General features: G+C 39.8%; 2 protein-coding genes and 1 long non-coding RNA gene across 30 annotated transcripts; all 3 read left to right on the top strand.

Annotated features, from left to right (window-relative positions):
• The first annotated feature begins 1,233 nt into the window (after window positions 1-1,233).
• Window positions 1,234-9,180, top strand: LOC103991343 (ABC transporter G family member 4-like). Of its 28 annotated transcripts, none has more exons than XM_065191582.1 (6): window positions 1,234-4,361; window positions 6,944-6,986; window positions 8,206-8,249; window positions 8,332-8,421; window positions 8,532-8,733; window positions 8,822-9,180. In XM_065191582.1, the coding sequence occupies exon 1, from the start codon at window positions 1,343-1,345 to the stop codon at window positions 3,263-3,265; it is 1,923 nt and encodes a 640-aa protein (XP_065047654.1). In that variant the 5' UTR covers window positions 1,234-1,342; the 3' UTR covers window positions 3,266-4,361; window positions 6,944-6,986; window positions 8,206-8,249; window positions 8,332-8,421; window positions 8,532-8,733; window positions 8,822-9,180. The 28 variants fall into 28 exon arrangements, with proteins under 28 accessions (XP_065047654.1, XP_065047666.1, XP_065047653.1 ...); XM_065191594.1 differs by having other exon boundaries at window positions 8,323-8,421; XM_065191581.1 differs by having other exon boundaries at window positions 8,202-8,249.
• Window positions 9,181-9,748: 568 nt separating this feature from the next.
• Window positions 9,749-20,824, top strand: LOC103991342 (transcription initiation factor TFIID subunit 12b). The gene is made up of 9 exons (XM_009410761.3): window positions 9,749-10,564; window positions 10,700-10,918; window positions 13,861-14,421; window positions 15,004-15,078; window positions 16,468-16,546; window positions 16,908-16,972; window positions 19,353-19,388; window positions 19,501-19,737; window positions 20,402-20,824. The coding sequence occupies exons 1-8, from the start codon at window positions 9,938-9,940 to the stop codon at window positions 19,678-19,680; spliced, it is 1,842 nt and encodes a 613-aa protein (XP_009409036.3). The 5' UTR covers window positions 9,749-9,937; the 3' UTR covers window positions 19,681-19,737; window positions 20,402-20,824.
• A 915-nt stretch (window positions 20,825-21,739) lies between these two features.
• LOC135679900 (uncharacterized) lies at window positions 21,740-24,101 on the top strand. The gene is made up of 3 exons (XR_010515358.1): window positions 21,740-21,873; window positions 21,966-22,019; window positions 23,712-24,101. It is a non-coding gene; the product is annotated as an uncharacterized LOC135679900 (long non-coding RNA).
• The last annotated feature ends 347 nt before the right edge of the window (window positions 24,102-24,448 follow it).

Below are 24,448 nucleotides of genomic sequence, written 5' to 3'. Positions count from 1 at the left end.
AATTTGGGATAGACGTGATGTTGCAGATGTCACTCAACTCTGTGAGCATTTGATCTACTTATTTTAAAGGAGGTAGAACAAATATGTCTCTGGATGTTCCTAGATATGATTGTATTGTTAGGTGATTTGATCTGATGGAAGATGGCATGTGTCGAATGAAAAATGAGATAAACATAGTATAGTGATAAGAAGTTATGCATGTTGAGACATAGCAGACTAGAAGGATGTTATTAGTAGAGGGGTACATTCGTATGTATTTCTCAACTATACCTACCTCCACATAAGACTCTTCCATGATTGCCCATGAACAATTATGTATTTGCATGACTAATCCTTATTTATTGGTATTATTTTTTTCTCTATCTGAATTAACATCAAGCTATTTGGTTAAAGAATAATTCCGAGAAAAAGAAACAAAAGAGACTTGTGTCATCCCATTTATTTATTTATTTGAAGGTATCAACCTATATATACTCTATTTGTTCTTATATGTTGTGGTCACTGGGTCCTCCTCTCTCACCTAAAACATACATATCCAAACGGATGACCACCCCGGCTATGTGGAGAGTCCCTCTCTAGCATAACTTAAGAAGTAGACAACGAGGACAGAATTATAACCCAGCAAGGTCACGGGAAAGCACATTCCACACAGAGGAGGCATCCTTAGGGGGCGTTTGCTACAGTGGACTCGTGACTCATGCATGCATGCATGGTGTAGTCACGAGTGTGTGCGGTGTGGCCTCGCCTCTTTTTGACTTCACGTGATGACGCCTTATAATTAAGTTGATTTCATGCTCCGAATGATTGCTTGATGTTGGCCTATTCATGCCCGAGTATGTAAATAAATCAGACGTAAATTGTTTTTGTTTGGCTTGCCTCGACTTTTAATTTAATGTTCCGATTCGGTGACTCCAGCTCACAACTTCATCCATGTTTTCGTTTTCTGTTCACGACTTCCGGGTTGAGATTCAGATTACGAAGCAATTTTGTTTCGTTGCTTCGTAATTCTTGGAGTTACGGAAGCGGAATAGGTGTCTGCATGTTACATATATGACCTGACACGTAGCATACGTGGAGCACACACGTGTCGAGGTCCATGTAATTAGGAATTCTGAGTCTGAAGCTGACACGTCGTCGTAACGAGGCATCGACAATCTCATACACAAAGAAGAAGAAGAGGACTGACGGAGCGTGCCGTTTGCATGGGAAGTTATAAAAACAGTGTTGTTTGTTCACATGGTCGTCACTTTTGGTGTTTGATTAAATGCTTTAGCTTTTGGGTATCAAAACCTCCTCCCTGTCTCTTATTGTTTCTTCTATTCATCCTCTCCCCCATTGCAGGATGGAAGGACAGCCATCTTTTTTCCCCTCTGTTAGCAGCACTCCTTCCTCTTCCTTTTCTTCTCCCACCGCTTCCTCCTCCTCCCACTCGACCACCATTGTCATGGCCGAAACGCCACCGTCACCTCCTCAGCGAGAACAGAAGAAGACGAAGACCTTTGAACTGACGGCGCACTCCATATTTTATGTCAAGCCCACCGCCGTGCACGCCTTGAAACTCCTCCTCAACCAATGCCGGCCCTCCCAACCGACGCATTACATCCTCCGCGACGTCTCCCTCACCGCCCGCCCCGGCGAGCTGCTCGCCGTCGTGGGTCCCAGCGGCGCCGGTAAGTCCACGCTCCTAGACATCCTCGCCGCCCGCACCGCCCCGACCGCCGGCTCCCTCCGCCTCAACTCCTCCCCCCTCCACCCGGCCTCCTTCCGCCGCCTCTCCGCCCACGTCCCCCAGCACGATGCTTCCCTCCCACTCCTCACCGTCGCCGAGACCTTCGCCTTCGCCGCCCGCCTCCTCCTCCCCCGCCACGCCTCCGCCTCCGCCTCCGCTGTCATCGCCTCCCTACTCGCCGACCTCCGCCTTTCCCACCTCGCCCACACCCGCCTTTCCGGCAACCTTTCCGGCGGGGAGCGCCGCCGAGTTTCCATCGGCCTCAGCCTGCTGCGCGACCCTGCGGTGCTCCTCCTCGACGAGCCTACATCCGGCCTCGACAGCTCATCGGCGCACCTCGTCCTGCAGTCCCTACGGAGCGTCGCTGCCTCCCGCTCCACCACCATCATCCTTTCCATCCACCAGCCCAGCTCTCGCCTTCTTTCCTCCATTGACTCCCTCCTCCTCCTCTCCAAAGGCTCCGTCATCCACCACGGCTCCCTCTCCTCCCTCGACCACTTTCTCCTCTCCGCCGGCTTCTCGGTCCCCTCCCAGCTCAACCCCCTCGAGTTCGCCATGGAAGTGCTCCACCAACTCCCCCACCCGACCACCACCCTTAAAGCACAACGAGCTTCCTCCACCAAGTTGATAGAACCGAAGATCCAAGAAGAAGAAGAAGAAGAAGACATCACAGTCCACTATTCCAGTTCTCGAGTTCGAGAAATCCTGACGCTCTACGGCCGCTGCTGGAAGCTCGTGTTCCGCACCAAACAGCTCCTCCTCGCCAACACTATCGAGGCGCTCATCGTCGGCTTCCTCCTGGGCACCATCTACATCAACTTGAGCTTCGACGACGAGGGCATTGGCAAACGGCTCGGCCTGTTCGCCTTCACTCTCACCTTCCTACTCTCCTCCACCACCGAGACGCTCCCCATCTTCGTGGGCGAGCGCCCCATCCTCCTCCGCGATACCTCCTCCGGCCTCTACCGCCTCTCCTCCCACCTCGTCGCTGGCACGCTCGTCTTCGTCCCCTACCTCCTCGCCATCTCCCTCCTCTACGCCACCTCCGTCTACTTCATCACCGGGCTCTGCGCCTCGTGGGCGGCGTTCACCGACTTCGTTCTCATCGTCTGGGCCCTCGTCCTCACTGCCAACTCCTTCGTACTCTTCGTCAGCTCCCTCGCGCCGGACTACATCGCCGGCACGTCGCTGGTCACGGTGTCGCTGGCGGGCTTCTTCCTCTTCTCCGGTTACTTCATAGCAAAGGAGAACATGCCGGAGTACTGGGTCTTCGTGCACTACTTATCTCCATACAAGTACGGGCTGGACGCGCTGCTGGCCAATGAGTACAGCTGTCAAGCGAACCGGTGCTTCGAGTGGGCCGGCAAGGAGATGGGAGGGGGGTGTTTGGCGACCGGAAGAGATGTGCTGGCGAGGCGAGGCTTGAGGGAGGGAGAGAGGTGGGCAAACTTGCAGGTTCTCTTTGGGTTCTTCGCGTTCTACCGCGTCCTCTACTGGATCGTTCTCCGGAGGAGGGCCTCCATGTCCAAGAAATGATCCAAAGATGGAAGCTTGGCTCCTCATCAAGTTGCAGGAGTAGTGTATGGTATATCCTCAAGTACGTACGTGCATGTGTTCCACTGTCTTCTTCTCACGTTCTTCTTCTTCCATCTGTAACCTAAACCTGCAACTAAGATCTTTAACTATCGTGCTGTCAAGGGTTTGCTTCGTGTTCTTAGCTTCATCTTTGGAGGCAAACTAACCCATAGAAACTGTTTACTGAACCCTAAGAAGGAGCACCGGACAGCTGCAGAGGCAACCGTGAGCGGGCAACCATGTCGTCTCCCTCCACCACATCACCACATGGTGCTGGGGCCATCCATGGCTCCCACTGCGACCTAATCGAAGGAGAAGGGCGAGGCGACGGTGTCCCGTCCTCTGTTCCCTTCTTGGGATGTGCGCAGAGCTCACGGGTTCTTTGGGCGCATCTGCGTCATGTGAACTTTGGCCGTGTCCTCTCTGTCGAGCTCGTTGTCGTGCTTTCCATCTCTGTTCGTGAAGCCGAATCATGCATCCACTGTGGTCTACATCATCGGTTCTTCCGTCTCCCAATAGAGATGCACTCATTGCAGCGTCCATTCTCGCATGTTTGTGAGAAACGAATTCTCATACGATCACATAAGACTGGTTTTGCTATTTGTTTCGAGGAAGAAAAATGAAAATTTTATTTAATAATTAATTATTACGATTATTAATTATTTAAGAAATAATAAAGGCAATGCATAGACAGATGAGACCAGTAGGACTGAACAAAGAGACAGGTGGCGATAAGTTACCATCCTAATCCCGCCTGCTTCGTCTCGCCTTGCAATTCATCCCTCCTTTGCTCGATCAATGCGTCGTGGTTTCGTTAATCTGGCGCTCCGCCCCTGGCGATCGATCGCTCCCGGTTCGAACGACAATGGATGATTTAGGGGTTGAGCTTGTAATCGGCTATTAGAATTGTGGGTGGATGTGGAATTAGGGTTTTGGCAAGGGGACATTGAAGGGAACATTTGGAGGAGCTACTGAGGACCGGGCAGCGTACACTTGCCGGTGCTTCGATCGGAGTGATGCTCTCCGCTTTTGGATTCTCCAACTACACCGATTTCTGGTAATCCCTTGCTTTTCTGAGCGGGTATTTGTCATTTAATGTGCGATTTGGTTGACTTGGCGAGTTCTTGGAGGCTTAATTGATTGATCTTATCAAACCTATGCTTGTGTTCTGCTTCCTAGTGTTTTTCTCGAGTGATTGAAGTTAATAGCCTATGATTTATCTATGCTAGCTACTTGATTGCTTCTATGGGGCTACAAACCTTGTGGAGCTTTGGGCTCTTATGTCTTGATATATATGATCTGAAGTTTAATATAGATCCGCATAATCTTTGCTAGTAAGCGTGTTCGTGGTTGGTGATTGGGTAAGTATTTTTACTCTTCTTCGAAATTTGTCATCACCTATATGCATCTGGATGACTTTCCTCTGGTTCTGTAGTCGTACCTTCATCCTTTAAGCTATGGTTCTATAGGTCAACGATAATGGCAACAGAATTCAAGTACCATGTTATTGTAGATTACAGAATTTCTTTTTTTTTCTTCCATAGGTCTCCATGCCATTTTGCCTCTGCTGAAACTCATTCTCTGGTAGATCGTTAGTTTCACTTTTTTTTTTTTTTTTCACTTCTACTCTTTACCTTAGCTCTTATTTACTACCATCTATGGCTTATCTGCAGTGCATATCGATTTGATATTTCTTATGCTGAAATTACGTATATTTATTGGTTTGAAATAATTTGGACACGACTGTAATCTTTCTGACTACTAGAATACCACTTAATTTTAAGGATTTTGGTTATTCTTCACTTCTAGTTAGTTGGCTTCCATTTATCTTGTTTCTAGGTAAATGTGCTGATGTAACTTTTATAAAATTCAACAGCTAATTGGATTAAAACATGAGTCTCGTATCATTGCTCTTGTTAAGTTACTAATAGGTCATTTCCCATTTACATATTTATTCTACCAAATTAGTTACTTATATCTTTTCTGATGATTATGAAAATAATTATCACATAACATACTGGGAGTTCAAGTAATTGTTTAAGCTATAGAACTAAAAAAAACATTAAACACATGGTAGCTCGACTATTTCATCATTTTGTAGTAGACCATGATAAAACTGTCAAGATTGCTACCTTTTTGCCACTAAAAAGTTGTCAAATAACAATCTTGAACATCATTTTAGAGTATCAGTTGGTAGGATTAAGATCTACAAATGCATGTCACAACATTGTCTTTTGCTTTGGATTTGTTTGGTTCTGTATGTCTGAAGTAAAACTTCTTAACTAATTTATTTGAGGATTTTTAGTAATTCAGCTATTTGTATTTTATAAATTAGCACCATTATATCAACTATCCAATAAATTTAGCCTTGTAGATCAAGTATCGACTACAAACTCTTCTAGTTGGCCTACATTTTGAATCAGTTTGAACAGAATCCAAAACATCTTACAGTTTCAGCACAAAGCAAAGCGGATGTTTTAGTTGTGTGTAGGCTTGCTTGATCTAGTAGAGCATGGGTCAGCATGGTTAACATGGTGTGCTATTTTAAAACATGGTTATGTAAGTATGTAAAACTCACTGGTGACATGAGATGGCTTAAAATAGATTAATGGTTCCAGGAGATATAAAGGAAGACCAAAAATAATTGTTGGAAACAACTAAAAAAGAAGTAGCAATATTGCCATTAAGACAACTTCATGATGAAGAGGGGTCAAAATTTTGGAACCCAAATGTTCAGGAACCACAGCTTGTATCATTATTGACTCGTGGTTATATGGAAAAACTTACCCTTCTATGCATGCTGAGTTGGAAATTGTCAGTTCATGCAAGCAAGGTTGTTAAAGTGGCCAGGTGGTCCATAAGTAGCAAGGTCCTTAAATGGCTCGGCATCACCTAGGCATTCAAACTGATTTCTTAGTAACTTTAGCTGTCCAATATTTCAAAAATAAAAAAAAGACCAATTAAACAAGAGTACATCTTATCATATTTTCTCAACCGAGATATATAATTGATTGCACAGTAATCCACTAAAGTACATTAATAGTTTGATACGAAGTAAATGCATGTGGCTATCCGACTAACATAGAACCTGAAATCTTTATAATTTTTATTTCAAATTTTTCTTAGTTTTTGCTAGATTTTTTTTCTTTTCACAGCAATTTGCACAAGACTGGAGATCAGAACTTGTTTGATCATTGATGTTAAACACATTAATACCCAGGAAAATTCCTTGAAATGAATCATGAAAATCAAAGGATTGTCTTACAAATTTTTCACTGGGGGTAAATCAATATGTTTTCGTTTGTTTTGATTGCTGAATTTAGTTTTTGAGGTTGTCTCCCAAGTCATTCAGGATTTCAAGCTAGAGAAAAATCCTTATGTAGGTGCCAAAGATGGTTGAGTTGAGCTGAAAGTCACCTATTACAAGGTCTGAATGCCTTCACCATGTGTGGCACTCATTAGTTGTAGAATGTATCTGCTGCATCTTGCTTTCAACTCTCCTAAACTTTGCTGTCTGGTGTAGATGTTGCCAAATATAAAGTCTCTGATTTCTCAACCTTTCTATTGGAGACATTTGCAGAGTGCACAAAATCGAATTCCTGTCCTGTAAATTCAAACAAGCAGTTTCACCTGATGCAGGTAACAGCGACTCTTTCACTTGCGGCGGCATGCTCTTCAGCAGGTGTGACTGTTTTATTTGTGAAGGATGTGAATTTTTGCTCGAAGTATCATGAGTTTTCATGTGGCAGATACCAAATCTCCACTGCAATGGCTTTTATCACATGTTTGTTACCCGCCAAAACTTCGCTGCTAATGTTTTGGATCCTGGCATCTGTTTGACCATACTTGTACATCCTTCATTGTAACACTAGTTTCTGTAAAACTAAATCAGTAACTAGAGTAGCTTTCCTCCCCTTTTCTAATCCTTTTGTGGGGGCTGAGGGAATGTGAATGAGTTGTAATGTGTTCCTTAAGTAGTTAAGATGATTTGATTGTTCTGTAAGCCAATAAAATTCAAGCCTTTTTGAATTTTTATACAGTATTTCAGCTGTTGTTCTAATTTGTTGTATTCTGTTATATGACACTGCAGTTTCTTTATATACACCCTCTTCCATTTTTCTTTTTGAACTTTCCAGTTGACCACTTGCAGCACGATGAACCAACACAATGGTTCCTAGACCTATTGTTCCTCCTTTCTACAGGTTCCTGTTACTGTGCTTTGATGATGATCAACACTCCCTGCCTGGATTGATCACAGCTTCCTTTCTTCTTCAGTATCATTTGTCTGTACCTGAGCATGTTGAGAAACTTGTCAGTGAGTTGAGACACATTATAAGAAGATGGATGTTAAAATTAAGGTTGTTTTTCTCCTAATTCATGGGTCCACATTTTTTAGTAGATAGGTGGAAAGTAATCCATTATATGTTCATCTTTTTGTTGATTTGGAGCCATCTGAAAATTACTCTTTTTATATTTTCCTCGTATCCTTGAATGATTCCTTTTATCATCTTGCACATGCAACTTCCAGGAGAACAAAATTTCTTATTCCATGGGGAAAGAACATTTGTACCAGCATTTTGCATTCCCTTCATTTTTGTGAGTTCTGTGCCACCATCTAATAATCCTGTATCGTGATTTCTTTTGTATTTGTTAGATTTCATTCCTTACTGATTGAGAATGAGATAATATTACTGAGAACTCTTTGATGATGGTATAGAGTACACTCTTTGCTGAAATCTGCTATAGTAGAAAAAACTAATTATTCCTGACAATTTGGTACATGAAGATAGCATCACAGGATTAAACTTCTTCTGTTGCATCAGTAACTACAAACTTATATTTCTACTGTCATGACATCCAACTATGTTTTAACATTCTTTTACGTTCCTGCATCAAGAAAGAAGTTGCATGTTCTCGACTCTTCCAGTTGCACCAAGACAACCAGGTTGGCCTTGCTCACCTTTGTGATCTTCGGACGAGCTGATGCCAGGTGGTTCGCCAGACTAACTTTGTTGCAGCTGGAGCAGGTGCTGGTGGTGACGTCGAGAAGCCTTTGATACCTGAAGATGACCGGAGTCCGCTGGAATCACTGAGCAGTCGCATGTAATAAGCTGAAGGTGATTCATCAAACCATGAACCTAGTAAAGAATCTTCCCCTCCACTTGCATGCTGAGTTATAGCTCTGTAGATGAATGGAATGATACCTTCCATTGTGCTTGCTTATTAGATACGGATGCTGGGAAGCTTGTGCAATTCTCTTGAAGGGAAAAGAGGGAGAGGGGGTTCGCATAAAAGGAAGAGCCGGTTGAGGCTACATGAGGTACAGTACTGTTTGCCACTGCTCAAGCAGTAAGCCTAGCAACTGTGAAGTCAGGAAAGCGACTTCAAAACAATACAAACATGGTAGAAGGAGAAGTTGATTAGGAAAGGTTTGTTTCTGGCTAATAGCAGTCTCTCAGTTGGCATCTTGCTGAATCCATTGGTAATATCTAAGTTGAGTTTGCTTTCTGATGGCAGATTAATTGGGTTGGTGATCCAGTTTCAACTCTTTCTTCATGGATCACTCACGACCTCCCTTCAAGAGGCTACCGGCCAATTTTATGATCTCCACAATTTGGGGAGGTGTTCCTCTCAATGGCATCCTCAGACAACATGGGATACTATAAATGTATAATGGATGACACTGTAAATGTCGAATGGATTAGAGTCTGTTATACAAGTTGAATGGGAGAATTGAATGTGATGTTATAACCATGAAGAGATAAAACTGAAATGGCAAGACTCTTCATGACTGATGTTGTATAATATTTCTGATGTGTTTAGTAGTAAAGTATAAGGGATAAGACACCTCTCTGGGTGGGGAAGATTGTTCTGCATGTTGACTATTCTGCATGTTGACCTCAGAATGCTACCTTAGAAATTTGATCGAACAGTAGAGATTGATTAAGTGGCAGATAGTAGTACAAGATAAGATTGTAGTGGTTGTTCTTTCATCTCCCTCTCTCTATTGAGAATTAACTTTGAAGGATCGAGTATTTGAGACGCATATTGTCTTATAACCGTGAGTTGCAATGTTTTGGTCGGTTACACCTATGTTTTCTAAAACACGGCAAAAACGAAAAACAAAGTCAGTTGCTAGTAAGTAAATGTTAAGGCCATCCAGATTCGGAAAACAAAAGGCGAAGTGCTTTTTTAAGTGTATACTATATTTATGTTTCTTGTTTTAAGAAACACACAGTGGAAACCATGCACTCCCACCCGAGCAAGCAATACACAGCCCGACCCAACAGCAAGAGCGCGTAATTGGGCTCGATGCCACGAGATCCCGTCGCCCTGGCGCCGCTCAGCTGTCACTTGAGGACAGGCTACACCGATTTGCCCTATATTATAAAGCCACGCGGGAAAAGGTTGGCTTCTCTTGCCATTGCGAAGGTTGTATGCTGTCTCGGTCAAGACGGGAAAATCCGTCTCACCCTTTCCCCGGTCGATTCGCCCCCAAATCCCTCGTCTCTCCCCTCGGGCTCGCCTCGTCCTCCCCCTTCGACTCATCTCCGTCGATTCGACGCCGCCGTGGTCTTCTAATTCCATATAGGGGGGAGACGGAGAGCGAGAGAGAGAGAGAGAGAGGTGGCAATGGCGGAGAACCCTGCGTCCGCTTCCCCCAACAAGCCCCTTACGCAACCAGCACCTGGCGTCAGCGACGCCTCCATAACGCCGTCCAACCCCCAGAACCCGAACCTCCCTTCCCCCCAAATCCCCCCTTCGACGTCCATGGCCGCCAGCGATCTCGCGCAGATCTCTTCCCCCCAATTGTCCCAACCCCAATCGCAGGCCCTCAACGCTGCCGCAGCCCTAGACTACTCCACCAAGCAGCAGTCCATCCAATCCCAGCAACAGCAACAGCAGCAGCAGTTGCAATCTCAGCAGCAGATGCAAAACCAGCAGCAGAATTTGATGTCGTCTTCTTCAAGCTTCCAGATACAGCAGAACCTGCAGCGGTCCGGTTCGATGCCGCGACTGAGTCAGATCCAGCAGCATCTCGGCGCAGCGGCGGCCGCCAGCGCGATGCGGCAGCACGCAGGGATCTACGGTGGACAGATGAATTTCGGTGGCGCCCAGATCCAGCAGCAGCAGCTGGCTGCCGCAGCCGCCGCTGCAGGAATGGCACGGTCGGGGATGATTACGCAGGCAGGACAGATATCGATGCTGCCCGGGCAGACTGCTCAACATTTCAATCTGCAGTCTCAGATGCTTGCTCAGGTTAACCAATGCTCTATCAATGTCACTTATTCACATTACCTTGACACATGAAAACTTTTATTTCGTTTGATTGCAAAGGAGGAACAGAGTAATGTTGAAATGAAGAGACTGCTAAATACCTTTTCTTATTTGCAGCCAAGACAGAAGAGTTTGGTCCAAGGTGGTCAGTTCCATTCAGCTAATTCGTCTGGTCAGGCTGTGCAAGGAATGCAGAATATGGGAATGATGAGTAGCCTTGGTTTCAATCCACAGTTAAGAGCAAATGGCCCTCTACCATATGGACAACAACGTTTAGTGCATGGGCAGATGAGACAACAGCAGCTGTCGCAACCAACAGCTCTTACATCACCTCAGGTAAATGCCTCTTTGAGTATTGTGCATTTTTAGTCTTTTCCGTGGTAACTATTGAGTTGGTGAAAGAGAAGGAATCCCATGTAAGCTAGATGTGTATTCTGTCCTTAGTCTTCTAGCTCTCTCTTTTGATTAGAAGAATACACAGGAAAGTAGGTGTTCTCAATCTCACCACCGGAAAGGAGAGGTGGTGGAATTGACGTGCTTTGATGTTATGAATACAACAACAACAACAAAGTCGTAAGTCTCAACTATTTAGAGTCGGCTGCATAGGTCTTTTGCCGTCATTGAGATCTTTAAAAAGTCTTATATTTAGTTAAGCTCAGAGTATTTAAATATTTATTTATAGTTTCTATTAAATTTTTTTTTATCTTCTTCTACCTCTCTTCTTACTACTAATATTAATTATTTCACCTCTTCTGACTATCATTTCCGGAGGTCTCCTCGGCAAATACTCATACCTTTTTGGACAGTTGTTCACGAATCAAAATATATTTTTTTTTATCTTCTTTGGTAATTTCACACATCCATCTCAACGTTCTTATCTCGACAACATAAATTTTTTGTATATATTTTTTTTCAACTGTCCAACACTCAGATCCATAAAGCATTATTGGTCTTATAACTGTCTTATAAAATTTTTTATTTTAATTTCATAGGTATTCGATGATCACACAAGACTCTTAACGTTCCTCGTCATTTTAACAATCTTGTTTTTACTCTATGAATAATATCTTAATCGATCTCTCAATCTTCTTGAATAATTAATTCAAGATACCTAAGGTTTTTACTTAAAGGGACTTTTTGTATCTAATTTAACTATATTCTCTTGTTTATTTTTAGAATCACCCCCCATAGCTTAAGTTTATAATTTATTTCACTTAGACTCTCATCAACTAAGACAATATCATCAGCAAATAACATATACCAAGGAGGTCTATCATGCAAGAGACTAGTAATTTTATCGATGGAAATACTTTGATGGCATGAATAAACATCTAATTTCTTTGCTCTAATTCATTCAGCTGAAGTATGCAACTTTTATTTCATAACTTTTGGTATATTCTGGTTGGATATAAAGCATTACAATTAGTATGCTTGTAGTCTGAATGCTTAAGAATATATGTAAAGGGCTTCTAAACAAAATAATGTACAAAATGAATGTGCTAGCTAGTTTGGTTGGTAAACGCTTTATCATAACATCAGGCTCCCCTGAGATCAAACCTGCATTTACTACTTACCCTTTGCAAAAATAATAATAATAATAATCAGCTATATGTCAAGTAATACATGCAGCTGAACTTTTAAGTCGTTCTTTGTGAGTGGGTTTTGCTGATTTGCAACTTAAATTTCACAAACTTTGACCACGTAATGATTCTAGATTGTTATGCTTGTATCATCATATGTCTAATGCTTTTATCCTTGATCATGATGCGGGAATATCGTGTTTTAAAGTTTTGCAGCATGCAACAATTCCATGACCAGCATGCTCAAAATTAAAAACCTTGGAGTATCTCCTTTGCATCTAGTGAATTAACCTAAAACCTTACTTTTTATAAATTTGTGCCTTGCATTTTGTTGCTATTGCATGATTGATATTGGTATTAGGATTGGATAAGGATAATATAATTGGCATTAACAGAACTTGTTCAATTAGATTGGTGGATAAAGATCAATCAAGAAAAAAATTATCAGAAGTTAGAAAAAAAAAAACAAATTATGTGCTAGAAAGGATTCTTTAATTTTCAGACTTCATAAGATACCCAGAATGAACAATAAACTTAAATATAAAAAATGATAAAAACAATAAAGTACAATAACAATAACAACAGACATCATGTCGCGATGTCCCAACTATTTGAAGCAGCTATATGAATCTTTTGTTGCCATTGAGCTCTATATAAAACAATATCTTCAAAATAATTTATTAAAGTAATTATGATATATTTATTTATATAATAAATATTAGAGATAATATAGTGCTAAATAACTTTTTTATATATGTCATGCAAAAATATCTAAAACTTATCAACTCTGAAGATAATGGTGAGCACCATGGTGGCTCCAATGCCTTTTTTATCACTGAAGTATTGGACAATGCAAAGTTGATAGGAAAAATAAACCTTTTAAAATAGAATGTCCATAGGATTTGAAATTAATCATGAATTTCATGTCATTTATCGCAATTATGTTCACAATCCTATTTTCGTAAGAGTTTAAGGACGATTAACTGTCATCTCCATATTTCTATATTGCCTTTTAATGGTGAATGTTATGATTGTTGTAAATATCAAATGCAATTGTGGCAACATCAGCTCCTTTATTTCACTGTCATAGTCACAATTCATTTTTGTCTTTCCTCTATCTTGGCTTCTCTTCTTCTCCTACTTTGTGTTCCCAGTCCTTTTTCTTCTATTGAGGCTAGCAAATCAGAACATAGTTAAATTCAATGAGTTCTGGCTGCTCACAACCTACTCTCGATATTAGGCTAAAAAATAAAAAAAATTTCTTGATCCTTTAATTAAACACGTACAGATCAGGTGTATTTATCCAAATTGGTCAATACCCTGAACTACTGATGTGGGGAATTTGATCTCCTAGTAGTGGAGTTATAATGAATGATTTTTTTTTTTGTGTGTGCTTCTTAGTTTCATTAAAGTTCATTAGTGCTGATAAATTTTGGCAGCATGTTTTCTGATTTTATTTGTATTTTAATATCTGTTTTAATTTCGAGCATTTGATTTTAGATGTTACTTCTTTCTTGCTCTCCGGCAATCGGAACAAAATTTATGCAGCATTTTGTATTGCTGCCATAGTTACTGGATGCATAAAATTCTGTTGATAGTCATGTGGTAATTTTGTTTTCAAAATTATTGGCAACTGTTTGTGTTTTTGTGGTACTTATTACAATAGGCTAACGGTAGAATACTTGGCTGGTCTGGCAGAAGCTGCCTGGTCAAAGCTTACCCAGGACACCATCAGCTGCTGCACTTAATCCACAAGTATCTGGGTTGACTCAAAACGGACAATCGGCACTTGTACAGACTAATCTTTCTCAACAGCAGCAGCAGTGGCTGAAGCATTTGCAGCCATCATTGCCTTCACCAGGTTCTCCTTCATTTCATCTACAACAGCAGCAAAGGCAGCAGCAGTCGTACTTGACACAGCAACTAGCTTCATCGCAGCTGCACCAAAAATCCATGGCCCTCACTCAACAGCAAATCGCTCAATTGGTGCAGCAGCCACAGCTACCTAGCCAGCAGCAGCAGCAACATCTGATACAACAACAGCAGCTGCAACAGATCCAGCAGTTGCAGCAGCAGCAGCAGCAGCTACAATCTCCACGGCTACCTGGGTCTGCAATCCAAAAATCTTTAAATTTAACTGGATCACAACCAGAAACACCAGCTTCGGGCACTACCATGACTGGTGGAAGTTCTAGTCAAGGTGCAGAAGCAACTAATCAACTTCTTGGAAAGAGAAAAATACATGATTTAGTTTTACAGGTACCCAACTTACCCAAATTATAGTCAATGACAATTTATCTGTTTTACCATGCATATACTAGTTGTTTGCTTTTGAAATCCATATTGTATGATAACTATTTGACATATCTAACCACAAATGTTGCAGTATATATGCATAAACTGATACAGAACACTGTTTGGTGTTTATGTAGATGCCTTATAGACTTTGTTGGACAAAATTTGATATTAGGAGAAACAATCTAATTTTTGTTTGTTTGTTTTATAATTTAATTTTCCACAACCTGTACATTTTGGTGGATAGCAGCAAGCATGCTTGTCAATGTTTAGAAGGATAAAGAATCTGCCTGGATAATGTAAAGAGTTAAGGATGAGGTTTAGTCTCCTTAAGGAGTTAAAAGTGTGATTTAGTTTGTAGGTGGAGTTCATATTAGATGCATGTGTATTTAATATCCTTGAATATGCATCTACAGTGTCGATTTGTGCAAACTTGATTTATTTAATTTGTGGTCTTTGGTTTATGTGGGTTAATTGGATGGAGGAATTCTTTCTTCTATGTCTTGATCGTTTGGCATTTACTTATGATCTTTACTATTGTTGCAGGTAGATCCCCTGGGTAAATTGGATCCTGAAGTTGAAGACCTCCTTTTGGAGATAGCTGATGACTTCATTGACTCAGTAATGTGCATATACCTTATGTCTTTAATTTTCTTAATAGAAGATGAAAGCATAACAGGATCATTGGCTGTGAATATGAATCTTACTGATTCCTTCTTCTTCTTGTAATTTGTAACACTATCCTGTTATCTTCCTTATTTTAAGAGGTGAATGTATACTGGTGATGCCACTCCCGCTTCTGTTTCTCATGTATTTCATGTCCACATAGGCCATGCTTTGAGCAGTCACGATTATCATATTTCGTTCTTGAGTCAACATCTATAACTCTTTAAGTTAAATATATGGGAATTTGGCATATTTAGAAGACCATATTCAACCAGCTTTCTGTGACAAAAACTGCCAAGAACTCTCTTGTCAAGCATTAGAATGTTGTTGTTAAGTTTGGCACTTATAGCAACTAATGCATATTAACTAAGAAATATCCCTTGATATTATTTTTTTGCAACAAAAAAGTTCTCATTTGGTCTACTTTTTTTAGCATATTTAATGCACCAAGAGTTTGAACCATTCCGATAAAAAAATGTTTATGCATTTTCATGCTGGAGCACACATGCAAGTGCAACAAATTTAACCATATGCAAATATGGCAAACTTGAGGGGCATATACACAAAAGTTCAGTTTATTTGAATAATCTAATTGGAAACTAAAGGAGGACAGAGTTTTGCCTATGGACTTACTAGTTCACTGCCAGTAACCGGAATCTAAAATTTTAGACCAAGTGCTAGGCATGCTACATAACAAGTTTCTATATCTGAAAGTTATTTTTGTGCTGACAAATTAGGATAAGCAAACTTTGGTTAAGAATGTTATGTGCATTATGTGTTGTATAGTAGTAAACATGTCTATGTTCAGCTGTGAGTGTTTTCCCATATGTGCCACTTCTAAGAACTTAAAATTATTAGACTAGTGTCAGACCTATTTCTGCATTGACCGACTGGAGCTAATCGATGAGCACCTATGGTATATGTGATGCATCCAAAATCCGTCAAGATATTCTCTGTCAATTGACATTACCTTTTTTTGTCTGTATTCTAACCATTTGAAGAAGCCATTTGATGTTACAGACAAATGATATATGCAGTAGAATATATGCTACATAGTCTTTAGTCTTCGCTGTAAATAAATAACTTCCACTGGTGGGCTTTCTAGAGCATTCTCCTATCTCTTTAGCATTTCTTTTATGTTGCATGTTTGTTGCTTTTCTAATGCACCTTGACCACATTGAATAAATGTCTTCTGACCTTATCATGTTGATGTTGCATAACATTTGAAGCTTGCGTTCTTTCCTGTAGATTTGTCTATCTAAATGATGTGAATGTTGTTTAGTCATCACATGATGAGTTTCTATCTGACCTGTGGCATTCGTGCAACTACTTTTCGAAGTGCAGGTTACATCATTTGCTTGCAGTCTAGCGAAGCATCGCAAATCCTCAACTTTGGAGGCTAAGGATGTATTGCTACACCTAGGTTTGCAACTTAGATAACTCCTCTAAATATTTAATTAATTTCATTCAAAGAACTGCTTTAGCCAACATCCTTGTTGCAATTTGTGCTTTTCAATTCACTTTTTTGTATGTTAAAAGTTTATGCCCACCACCATTTCATCACTGGTTGAAATTTCTTGTTCATTTCTTTTTCTCTGTCTATCCACTGTGAAGTAATCAAAATGAAATTAGATCTTTGATATGTGAAAGGCTAAAAATTGTACTACTTCAAATATATATGGGAAAAGACATTATTCTTCTCATTCTTTCGAGTAATTGGCCAGCGATGCAATATGGCCATGGCTTTTATTTCTTTGACATAACTTGAGGTCGATCTTATGCAGAGAAAAACTGGAACTTGGCTGTTCCAGGTTACACAAGGGAGGAAAAGAGTTACCAAAAAGAATCTGTAAGTGTTTCTTTAAGTCTTTTCTTTTTGTCATTTGCTGCATGACCTATATATTGTACCTATTTCAATTCCCGGCTTTACTTTCTGAATCAACTTAATGGGATGAATCAAATGAAATTTTATCATCAGAAAATTATCTCTAATCTAATGAATTTGAAGGTAAATCACTGGGTCACAGCCTTTAGGTCAGAATGCTGTGTTCTCATGAACAGGTCGGAGCCATTGTTTTAAGTTGTGGTTATTGAGTTAGAAAGAGTAGAACGTAATGATTGTGTTCATACCTGTAGATCACTGCTGCTGATGGTTGATAAGCTCATTGTCATTTGTTTTGTTTCACTTCACCATTTTGCTTATTTCGTAACGATGATGGTTTTAATCAAATGAAAGCTGATTGTTGAAGAAACCATGTAATGATGATGGTTTTCGTCAAATGACAAGGTGAATTTGTTGAAGAAACTATGTATCACAATATATGAAGCAAGGGTTTCCATGTTGATCAGCATGTGTTGTCATGGACTAAAACATACCATTCCAGAAAGGTATGGGGAGGTGTGATGCCAACACATGCCGAAAGTCATGACATATGGTTAGACAATCTTTTGTCATGTGCCAACTATCATGAAGCCTTACCAACTAGCACAATGTGGAGGCCTGCTGTTCTAGGAAGATATTAACAGCTTCTCTGCCAAATAATTCGGTTTATGTCCAAGACTGAGGTGAATTTATAAGATATTCTCACTTGACAGCATATCGAGCACTTTAGGTTCATTATTTTAGGTTATGATTCAGACTTAATCACCCAGAATCCTAAGGGTTTATAGAGGTTTGAAGTAAATGTTTAAATGTTTCTTTTAATTTTTCTTTCAATGTTTGACTGCAAGTTGTCGGTAGATTAAGGACATAAAGGATTTCCATGCAACAAGTGTGGTTCCAATTGTCTGATTTTGTGTGTTTGAGTTGAACAGTGCTCATATAGAATTTACTATTTAGTGCCTTACCTCTTATGGAAAGTTGTACCATCTCTAAAGGAGCAATGAAACAAGAAGGCACTTATGGTCGCATGATCTATTAATATAAGTGGCCTTTCTTGGGCCAAATATTTCTTTTAATTGATTGTCATATACCTTTTTCACCAGAGCTTGCGTTGCTCAGGGGCATTGTGCTGTATTTAGGAATTGACCTTGAAATAACACTTGATCATAATTTTTTTTCCAAATCATCCATGGAACCTTCTCAATAATGATTTAAGCTCCATAGCAAACCCACTGACATGAAATGGTATATATTATGAGGAGCCTTTTAGGGGCAGTATTCATGAACATTATAAAAAATTCCTTTGATTTGCTTAGAAGAAAAGCATGAATTGATTTTCACTGCACCATTGATGTCTAATTTAATACTTATTTGACAAATATCATAAGTTCATCAAAGATGAATTGTGCAATGACAAGAAAGTTTAGCATTAGGCTTAACCATAAGACAATGGTAATTAAACCACTGCAATAGGATGTCATTGATGTCTTTGATGTCAGATATTCAAAATTCTTCTACTTAAGATTCACGATAATGTGCGATGCCTCAAGGCTTACACATACGATTTGTACATAAGTCATGATGCACGTACTATTTGTAATTTGAGCGTAAGCATTTTGCGCGACGTGTTAAAGCATCCTTTCTACAAGTTATTACACAGCCCTTGTGTCAATTTGGTATCAAAGTAATTCTATGGTCGTCCATGTGGACCAGCACGAACCAAGATGGGGATTTCCTTGTGCATATCAAGTGTTCCCACATGTTGGTCACAGAATGAATTCTAGACATTGTGATGATTGTGGGCCTTGATTAAGAGACTTTTGAGTAGGCAGGAGCTTTGTGGTGCCCCAGTAGTCTGACATTGGGAAATAAGATTTGATGGCCTCTGGTAGTAAGTTGGGCTTGAGTATTTTAGGTAATGAAGTTAAAGCTTTTCTATTATTGTGGGAAATGAATAACAGTTAGTGTATGCTATAGTGTCATAATTGAATAATAGTTTTAGTGAGTTGATTGCTATGTTTTCTATTATGGTGGGAAATGTAGAAATTTAATAAGGTTGCCATGCAATTGATCTCGTGTTAGATCTAGAGTCATCACAAATATTTGTTCCAAAGACAAACACGAGAACCCTTCCCCTCTGGTTGCCATCCTGAATTTTAATGCTTTTCTTCGTATACTTACAAATCCTGTTTTCAAGTTTCTTTGCTTCCATTCATATCTGTAATTTATAAATATCTTGGAGGGACATGTAACCTTTTTTGTATCTTTATCAATATTTTGTTACTTGATCAGCATGAGCTTCCTCAGATGATTAGAGGAGTTCTAATTTTATTATTCTAAATTGCAGTTGCCTTTGGATATCCATAAACAACGGCTGGAAATGGTAACCTTCTCTCATTTGCTTCTTGGCAAGCTTTTGATGTATTATGTTTTCCTTGTAGACCATCATGTTGAAGATCTCTGCTAAGTACTAATTGAAGTGCAAAATTTATCAGATAAGAGAGTTGGCTGAAACACATCAATCAGAAGGAGATATAAGTGGTGCTAAGGTCACAAATAAACAGGCCATAAACAATTCGGGAAGTGATCACTCAATAAAACCTTCACCAAGTTCAGAGCAGTTATCACTCCCTGCAGTTGGCTCACAACTTATGCACAAATCCCAGCGGTTTTAGATGTTTCTGTGCGTTACAATCTGTGACTTCATCTTCCTCCCTGTGATTAACTGCCCTGTAAGTACTCTTGAATCAGTTTAGATTAATATTTGTCTGACAACTTATTGCTGCTTGGTGTCTGGTAACTGTGCTGCAAGAGCAATATATTCACACATGAACCATTTTTCTGTGGTCAGATATGCTCCAGTAGATGCTAGAGAATTCTCTTAAAATGTGTATTCTGTTCAGACAATTGAAAAAATCGAAAGCCGTCTTACTAACTAAATAAGCTGGAGAAGAACGATGTAGCGTACCCATTACCTTGGAATTAAATATGAAACATCCAGACCATGTTTTGAAAAATTATGGCCCAGATCCAAGGCATGTTAAAGTTACTGGCTGAAGCTAGTATGTCTCTCTATGATCTCATAGCTACTGAATCTGATTAGTTTACAATATGTTAAATAAGTTTCTTTAGCTCTTTTGAGATATATGTTATTTATCAAGTATATTTTTCCCTAGATCTAGAGGCAAACATCTTTTCACGTGGTAAACATAGCATTAAAATCTGGGTGGGTAGCATGATCATCCTCTAAAAGTTGACAGCTTATCTTCTGTGTATCCTGATCTTCATGGCATATATTTCAGTTGTGTTTAGACTCTTCACTCATTGTAGGTGAAACTAAACTGTTTAACAGTTAGCTGGATGAGTTAACTTTTGTCTACTTTTCATGTCTTCCAGGTTAGTGGTTTGCAAATTCAGTACTTGCTTTCACTAGGAGTACCGTGATACCTGACGAACTCATGGCCAGATGTTTGCTAGTGAGTAAAGCATAGATTTCTGGGGACAAATTGTTGTGTGCATAATATGTAGAAGCATGCAGCTATTGCAGGACCTTGAATGGTGAAGACTTAACTGAAAATTAGCATCTAGATTATTATTTTTTTCCCTTATAATCCACTTTGTTTTCTTCTTAGAAGCTTAATTGGTGATAATTTGAATTTGTTAGTGGGGATGAACAAGAATTATTTGGGTGGTATTGCTCTGACTTGGTGGATCATATTTGTTCATAAATAAACTGGGGAATGAAATGGATTTTAAGGATAAGAAATGTCTGCTTGTTAGATGTTTTAAAATGGAAGTCTATAGTGCCAATTCGGTGCATCATGCTCTTAATTTTGTTGATTCTGATGATCATATGGTTCTTGGCGTTGTAATATGCTTGGAAGTAATCGCAACCTTCTGCATTAAATTTTCTTCGATGTATGAAAACCCAGCTGCCTCCTGCGGGGTCTTGTAGCTTTGATCACTCTTGGCTCTGTAACAAACCTTATAGCTTAATGTTGTCTGTTAATAAAAGGAAAAATTAGATATGAAGTGTGCGTAGTAGTTCTGATACAATCTTTGTTGTTCTTCGAGTTGGAAACTAAGAGTAGAAAATTATTCATGTGCTGATCGATTGATTCAAAGAAAACCATATTATTATCTCCTGCGATGTTCCAAAGAAAACCATTTTTCATTAATAAGAATCATAGGTGGATGAATTCAACGCGTCAAAAATGAACCAACCTAAAGCACGTGATATATAGAATCTTGGGAAAAGAAACTTCAAAACCAATATAAAAAAAATAAGAAACATTAGAAATTACTACTCTTAAGTTACACAATAATACTTAATATTGAAGTATGAGATTTATCCATATCTGTAGATTAAAACCCATATTTTTGTATCAGTATCTAAAATTACATTATCCTATAAAATGTTATATATATATATATATTGAAGAAATGGCCATATCCTTTATATCATCATTCTTTATTTTGCCTCCGCCCTCCTGAGTTATTAAATACATTATTTGGATTATTCGTTTTGTTTATTTGATTAACTTAATAAAAAAAAAAGTTGGAGGGAGTCTATTTGACATGAGGTCCGTCTCCTCGTGTGGGTCCCGCAGAGGCCCGGTTGTTGCCTCCAATCACAAGAAAGGAAAGCGAGAGGGTACCGCACAACAGAAAGAGGAGTATTTTGTTAAGTTTGAAATGCAGTTATTCGCCCGCTTGACGCCCGCCAAAAAGCCACGGAGAAGGCACGAAGAGCTCAAAGCTTTTGGTGGTGGGGTGGGGTGGAGGGTGGCTCCGATCCATCGTGCGACCTCGTCATCGCCCTCGCGGGAGCCGCTTTTTCTCACGCCGTGATCGGAGAATCCAAATCGGTAACCTCCTCCACCCTCGATTCTCTCACTTCTTGAGATCGCTGCGGTTCCCTCGTCAACAACCTCTTAAGAACGAGTTCTTGATCGGACAGGGTTCTCTCGCTTGGCTCCCATCTTCCTGGAAGGGCACGGAATCGCCAAAATCGGTAGTGTATTATGACTTCTTCCTCTGAAGATATCGTTTCCCTCTCTTAGCTGGGTAGATCGGTAAAAGATTGGTTAGTAGAGTTCGTTCTTGGGGTTTTCTTGAGAGATCTTGCGGTAGAAGAGGGATAAGCGTCAAAAGGTAAGCATGATGATACCTACAATAGCGCTTTCTTGGAATACTTGTGTCAACTCTGCGGTCGATAAGAATGTCCCACATGTAAAGATGATAGAAATCTGTGTTAGCTTTTAGGAGGCAAGAAAGATATCGATTAACTTTGAGATCGAGCATGAGAAAGGTTGGTCAGTGGGAGTACGTTCCTGGATTTTTCCTTGGGAAATCTTATGGAGCGGTCGATAAGATGGTGCCTACACTAACGATGATACAAATATGTGCTAGCTAGCTGTAAAAATGCTAGAAAGATATCGATTACCTTTGAGATCTCGAGCATGAGAAAGATTGGTCAGTGGGGTATGTTGTTGGTTTTTTATTGGGAATCATGGGGGAGAAAGAGGAAGAAGCATCATAAAGCATAAAGGTTGATTTGTTACTCCTTTCCTTTAATCACTTAACATCTCTCACCATTCGATGGTAGCTTCATCCTCAATTTTTGATTCATTTAATTCAGCTCATTCGTGATAGCTTTTGACTGTTAATTCTAGCATAGTGCTTTTTCTCATGGTCGACCAAATGTCAAGATATGATGCTGTATACCGATTAAAATGCAACAATGGCAAGGTTCAATCATCTATTGTTAGCTTCCAATGAAGCACCATGCTCTCTTAACCACTCAAATACCATAGCTAAATTTCTCAATCAGTCCTTTCGAATTCTTTATCTTTTCCTGATCAAGATCGTGATGGCAGCTATCTTAGCGTCAGAGTGATGACATACAAGGAAATAAAAGAGGAAGTATGCTGGGAGATCAATTTTGATGGTAGATGGCAAATTTTTTAGCTTTCTTATTGAGTTAGAGCCACACAAAGCATTTGGATTACAACAACAACAAGAACAAAATCAAAAGTCTCAATTATTTAGGATCGGCTACATAGATCTTTTACTATCATTGAGCTATGTAAAAAGTCATATGCTTAGTCAAGTCTAGAGTACTTAGACCTTTATTTATAGTTTTTATTAAGATTTAGAGTACGCAAAACATTTGGACTAAGTTGGGAAAATGTGATGCCGGTTTCTTGCACATCAATGTCAATAGATGATAGATCCGTCAGTTCAATTATCACCTTCAGAACTGCAGGATCTGAATACGGGGATGATGCATTTGATAATAGCTCTATGGGGAAGCTTATTGATTTTTCGCTACGAGAGCAAAAGTGACGTGTGTTTTGGAATTGGGAAGTCTTCTTCTGGTTCCAACGAAGGTCCATGTGTGTATCAAAAGCTGAAGGATTCATGATTTTCTCCAACTAGTTCTTAGTCCAAGAGTAGTATTCGAGGTCATTTAATGAAGAAACGATGACGTCATATAGCAAAAAGACACAATGGTAGGAAGATGATGGACATGAACCAAAGAGATAGAAATGACAACATCAACACATCGCTAAGGGAATGCACGAGCCTATTCCTAATAAATAAAATGTAACCATTATTGGAGCTAAATGTTCGGTAGTATCACTAGCAGATTTGTTTTTAGTTTAAATCATGTGTTCTAATGACAATTTATCCTATAATACAGTGCAGCAGGGACACAATGTTGGACACAAATGCAGGCCACATGTTCCTGCAAAGTATCTAGTCAGGCTGAAATATCAAAATGATGTACGCAACCAGTGGTAGACTATTCTTCATTAATATGTAAATTATGGGCAATATGTAAATTCATTAATATTACTTATTGTGCACCATTTTAGTACTCCAGCCTGGTTCTCTAGTATCTGAAACTTGCCTCGCCAAATATGTTACTGATATATCACAATGGTAGCATTTTGCACTGATGGATTTTTTTTCTCCCCCCCTAAATTGTTATGGTTCTTGCATTGGTAAACTTAAATTGATCCATTGTGATGGTTTTAAATATGACTGACTAATCGCAATCATGGGAGGTGTTGGCTAACTTAGTTAATAAAGACTTTTATAGATCATGCCAAGATCCTTTGATCAAATTTCGTCTATGTCACTTCATCCATATCATGAGTTTTACCACTTATGTGACGTGTTCTTCTCGGTGTTTGCAACTTGGAAGTTCCATGTGTTATTATCCGAACAAATGTGTGGATAATGCAAACTGTATGTTGGTGAATTATAACAGGTGTCCCTCAAAGCACATTGTTATTCCTTATGAACATACCTATTGGTTTGAGATAGCAGGCAGGTGACATAGAACATGTCTAAGTAGCCTGTGAATGAATGCACGATATTCATTACATAGTTCATTTTTTTTCTAACTATATATTATCTTTTGTGGTTAGCTAT

Source organism: Musa acuminata, chromosome BXJ1-7, assembly GCF_036884655.1.
Source record: "Musa acuminata AAA Group cultivar baxijiao chromosome BXJ1-7, Cavendish_Baxijiao_AAA, whole genome shotgun sequence".
NCBI classification, from domain to species: domain Eukaryota; kingdom Viridiplantae; phylum Streptophyta; class Magnoliopsida; order Zingiberales; family Musaceae; genus Musa; species Musa acuminata.
Note: the sequence above shows the minus strand (reverse complement) of the source record. Positions and strands in the feature narration are given on the sequence as shown.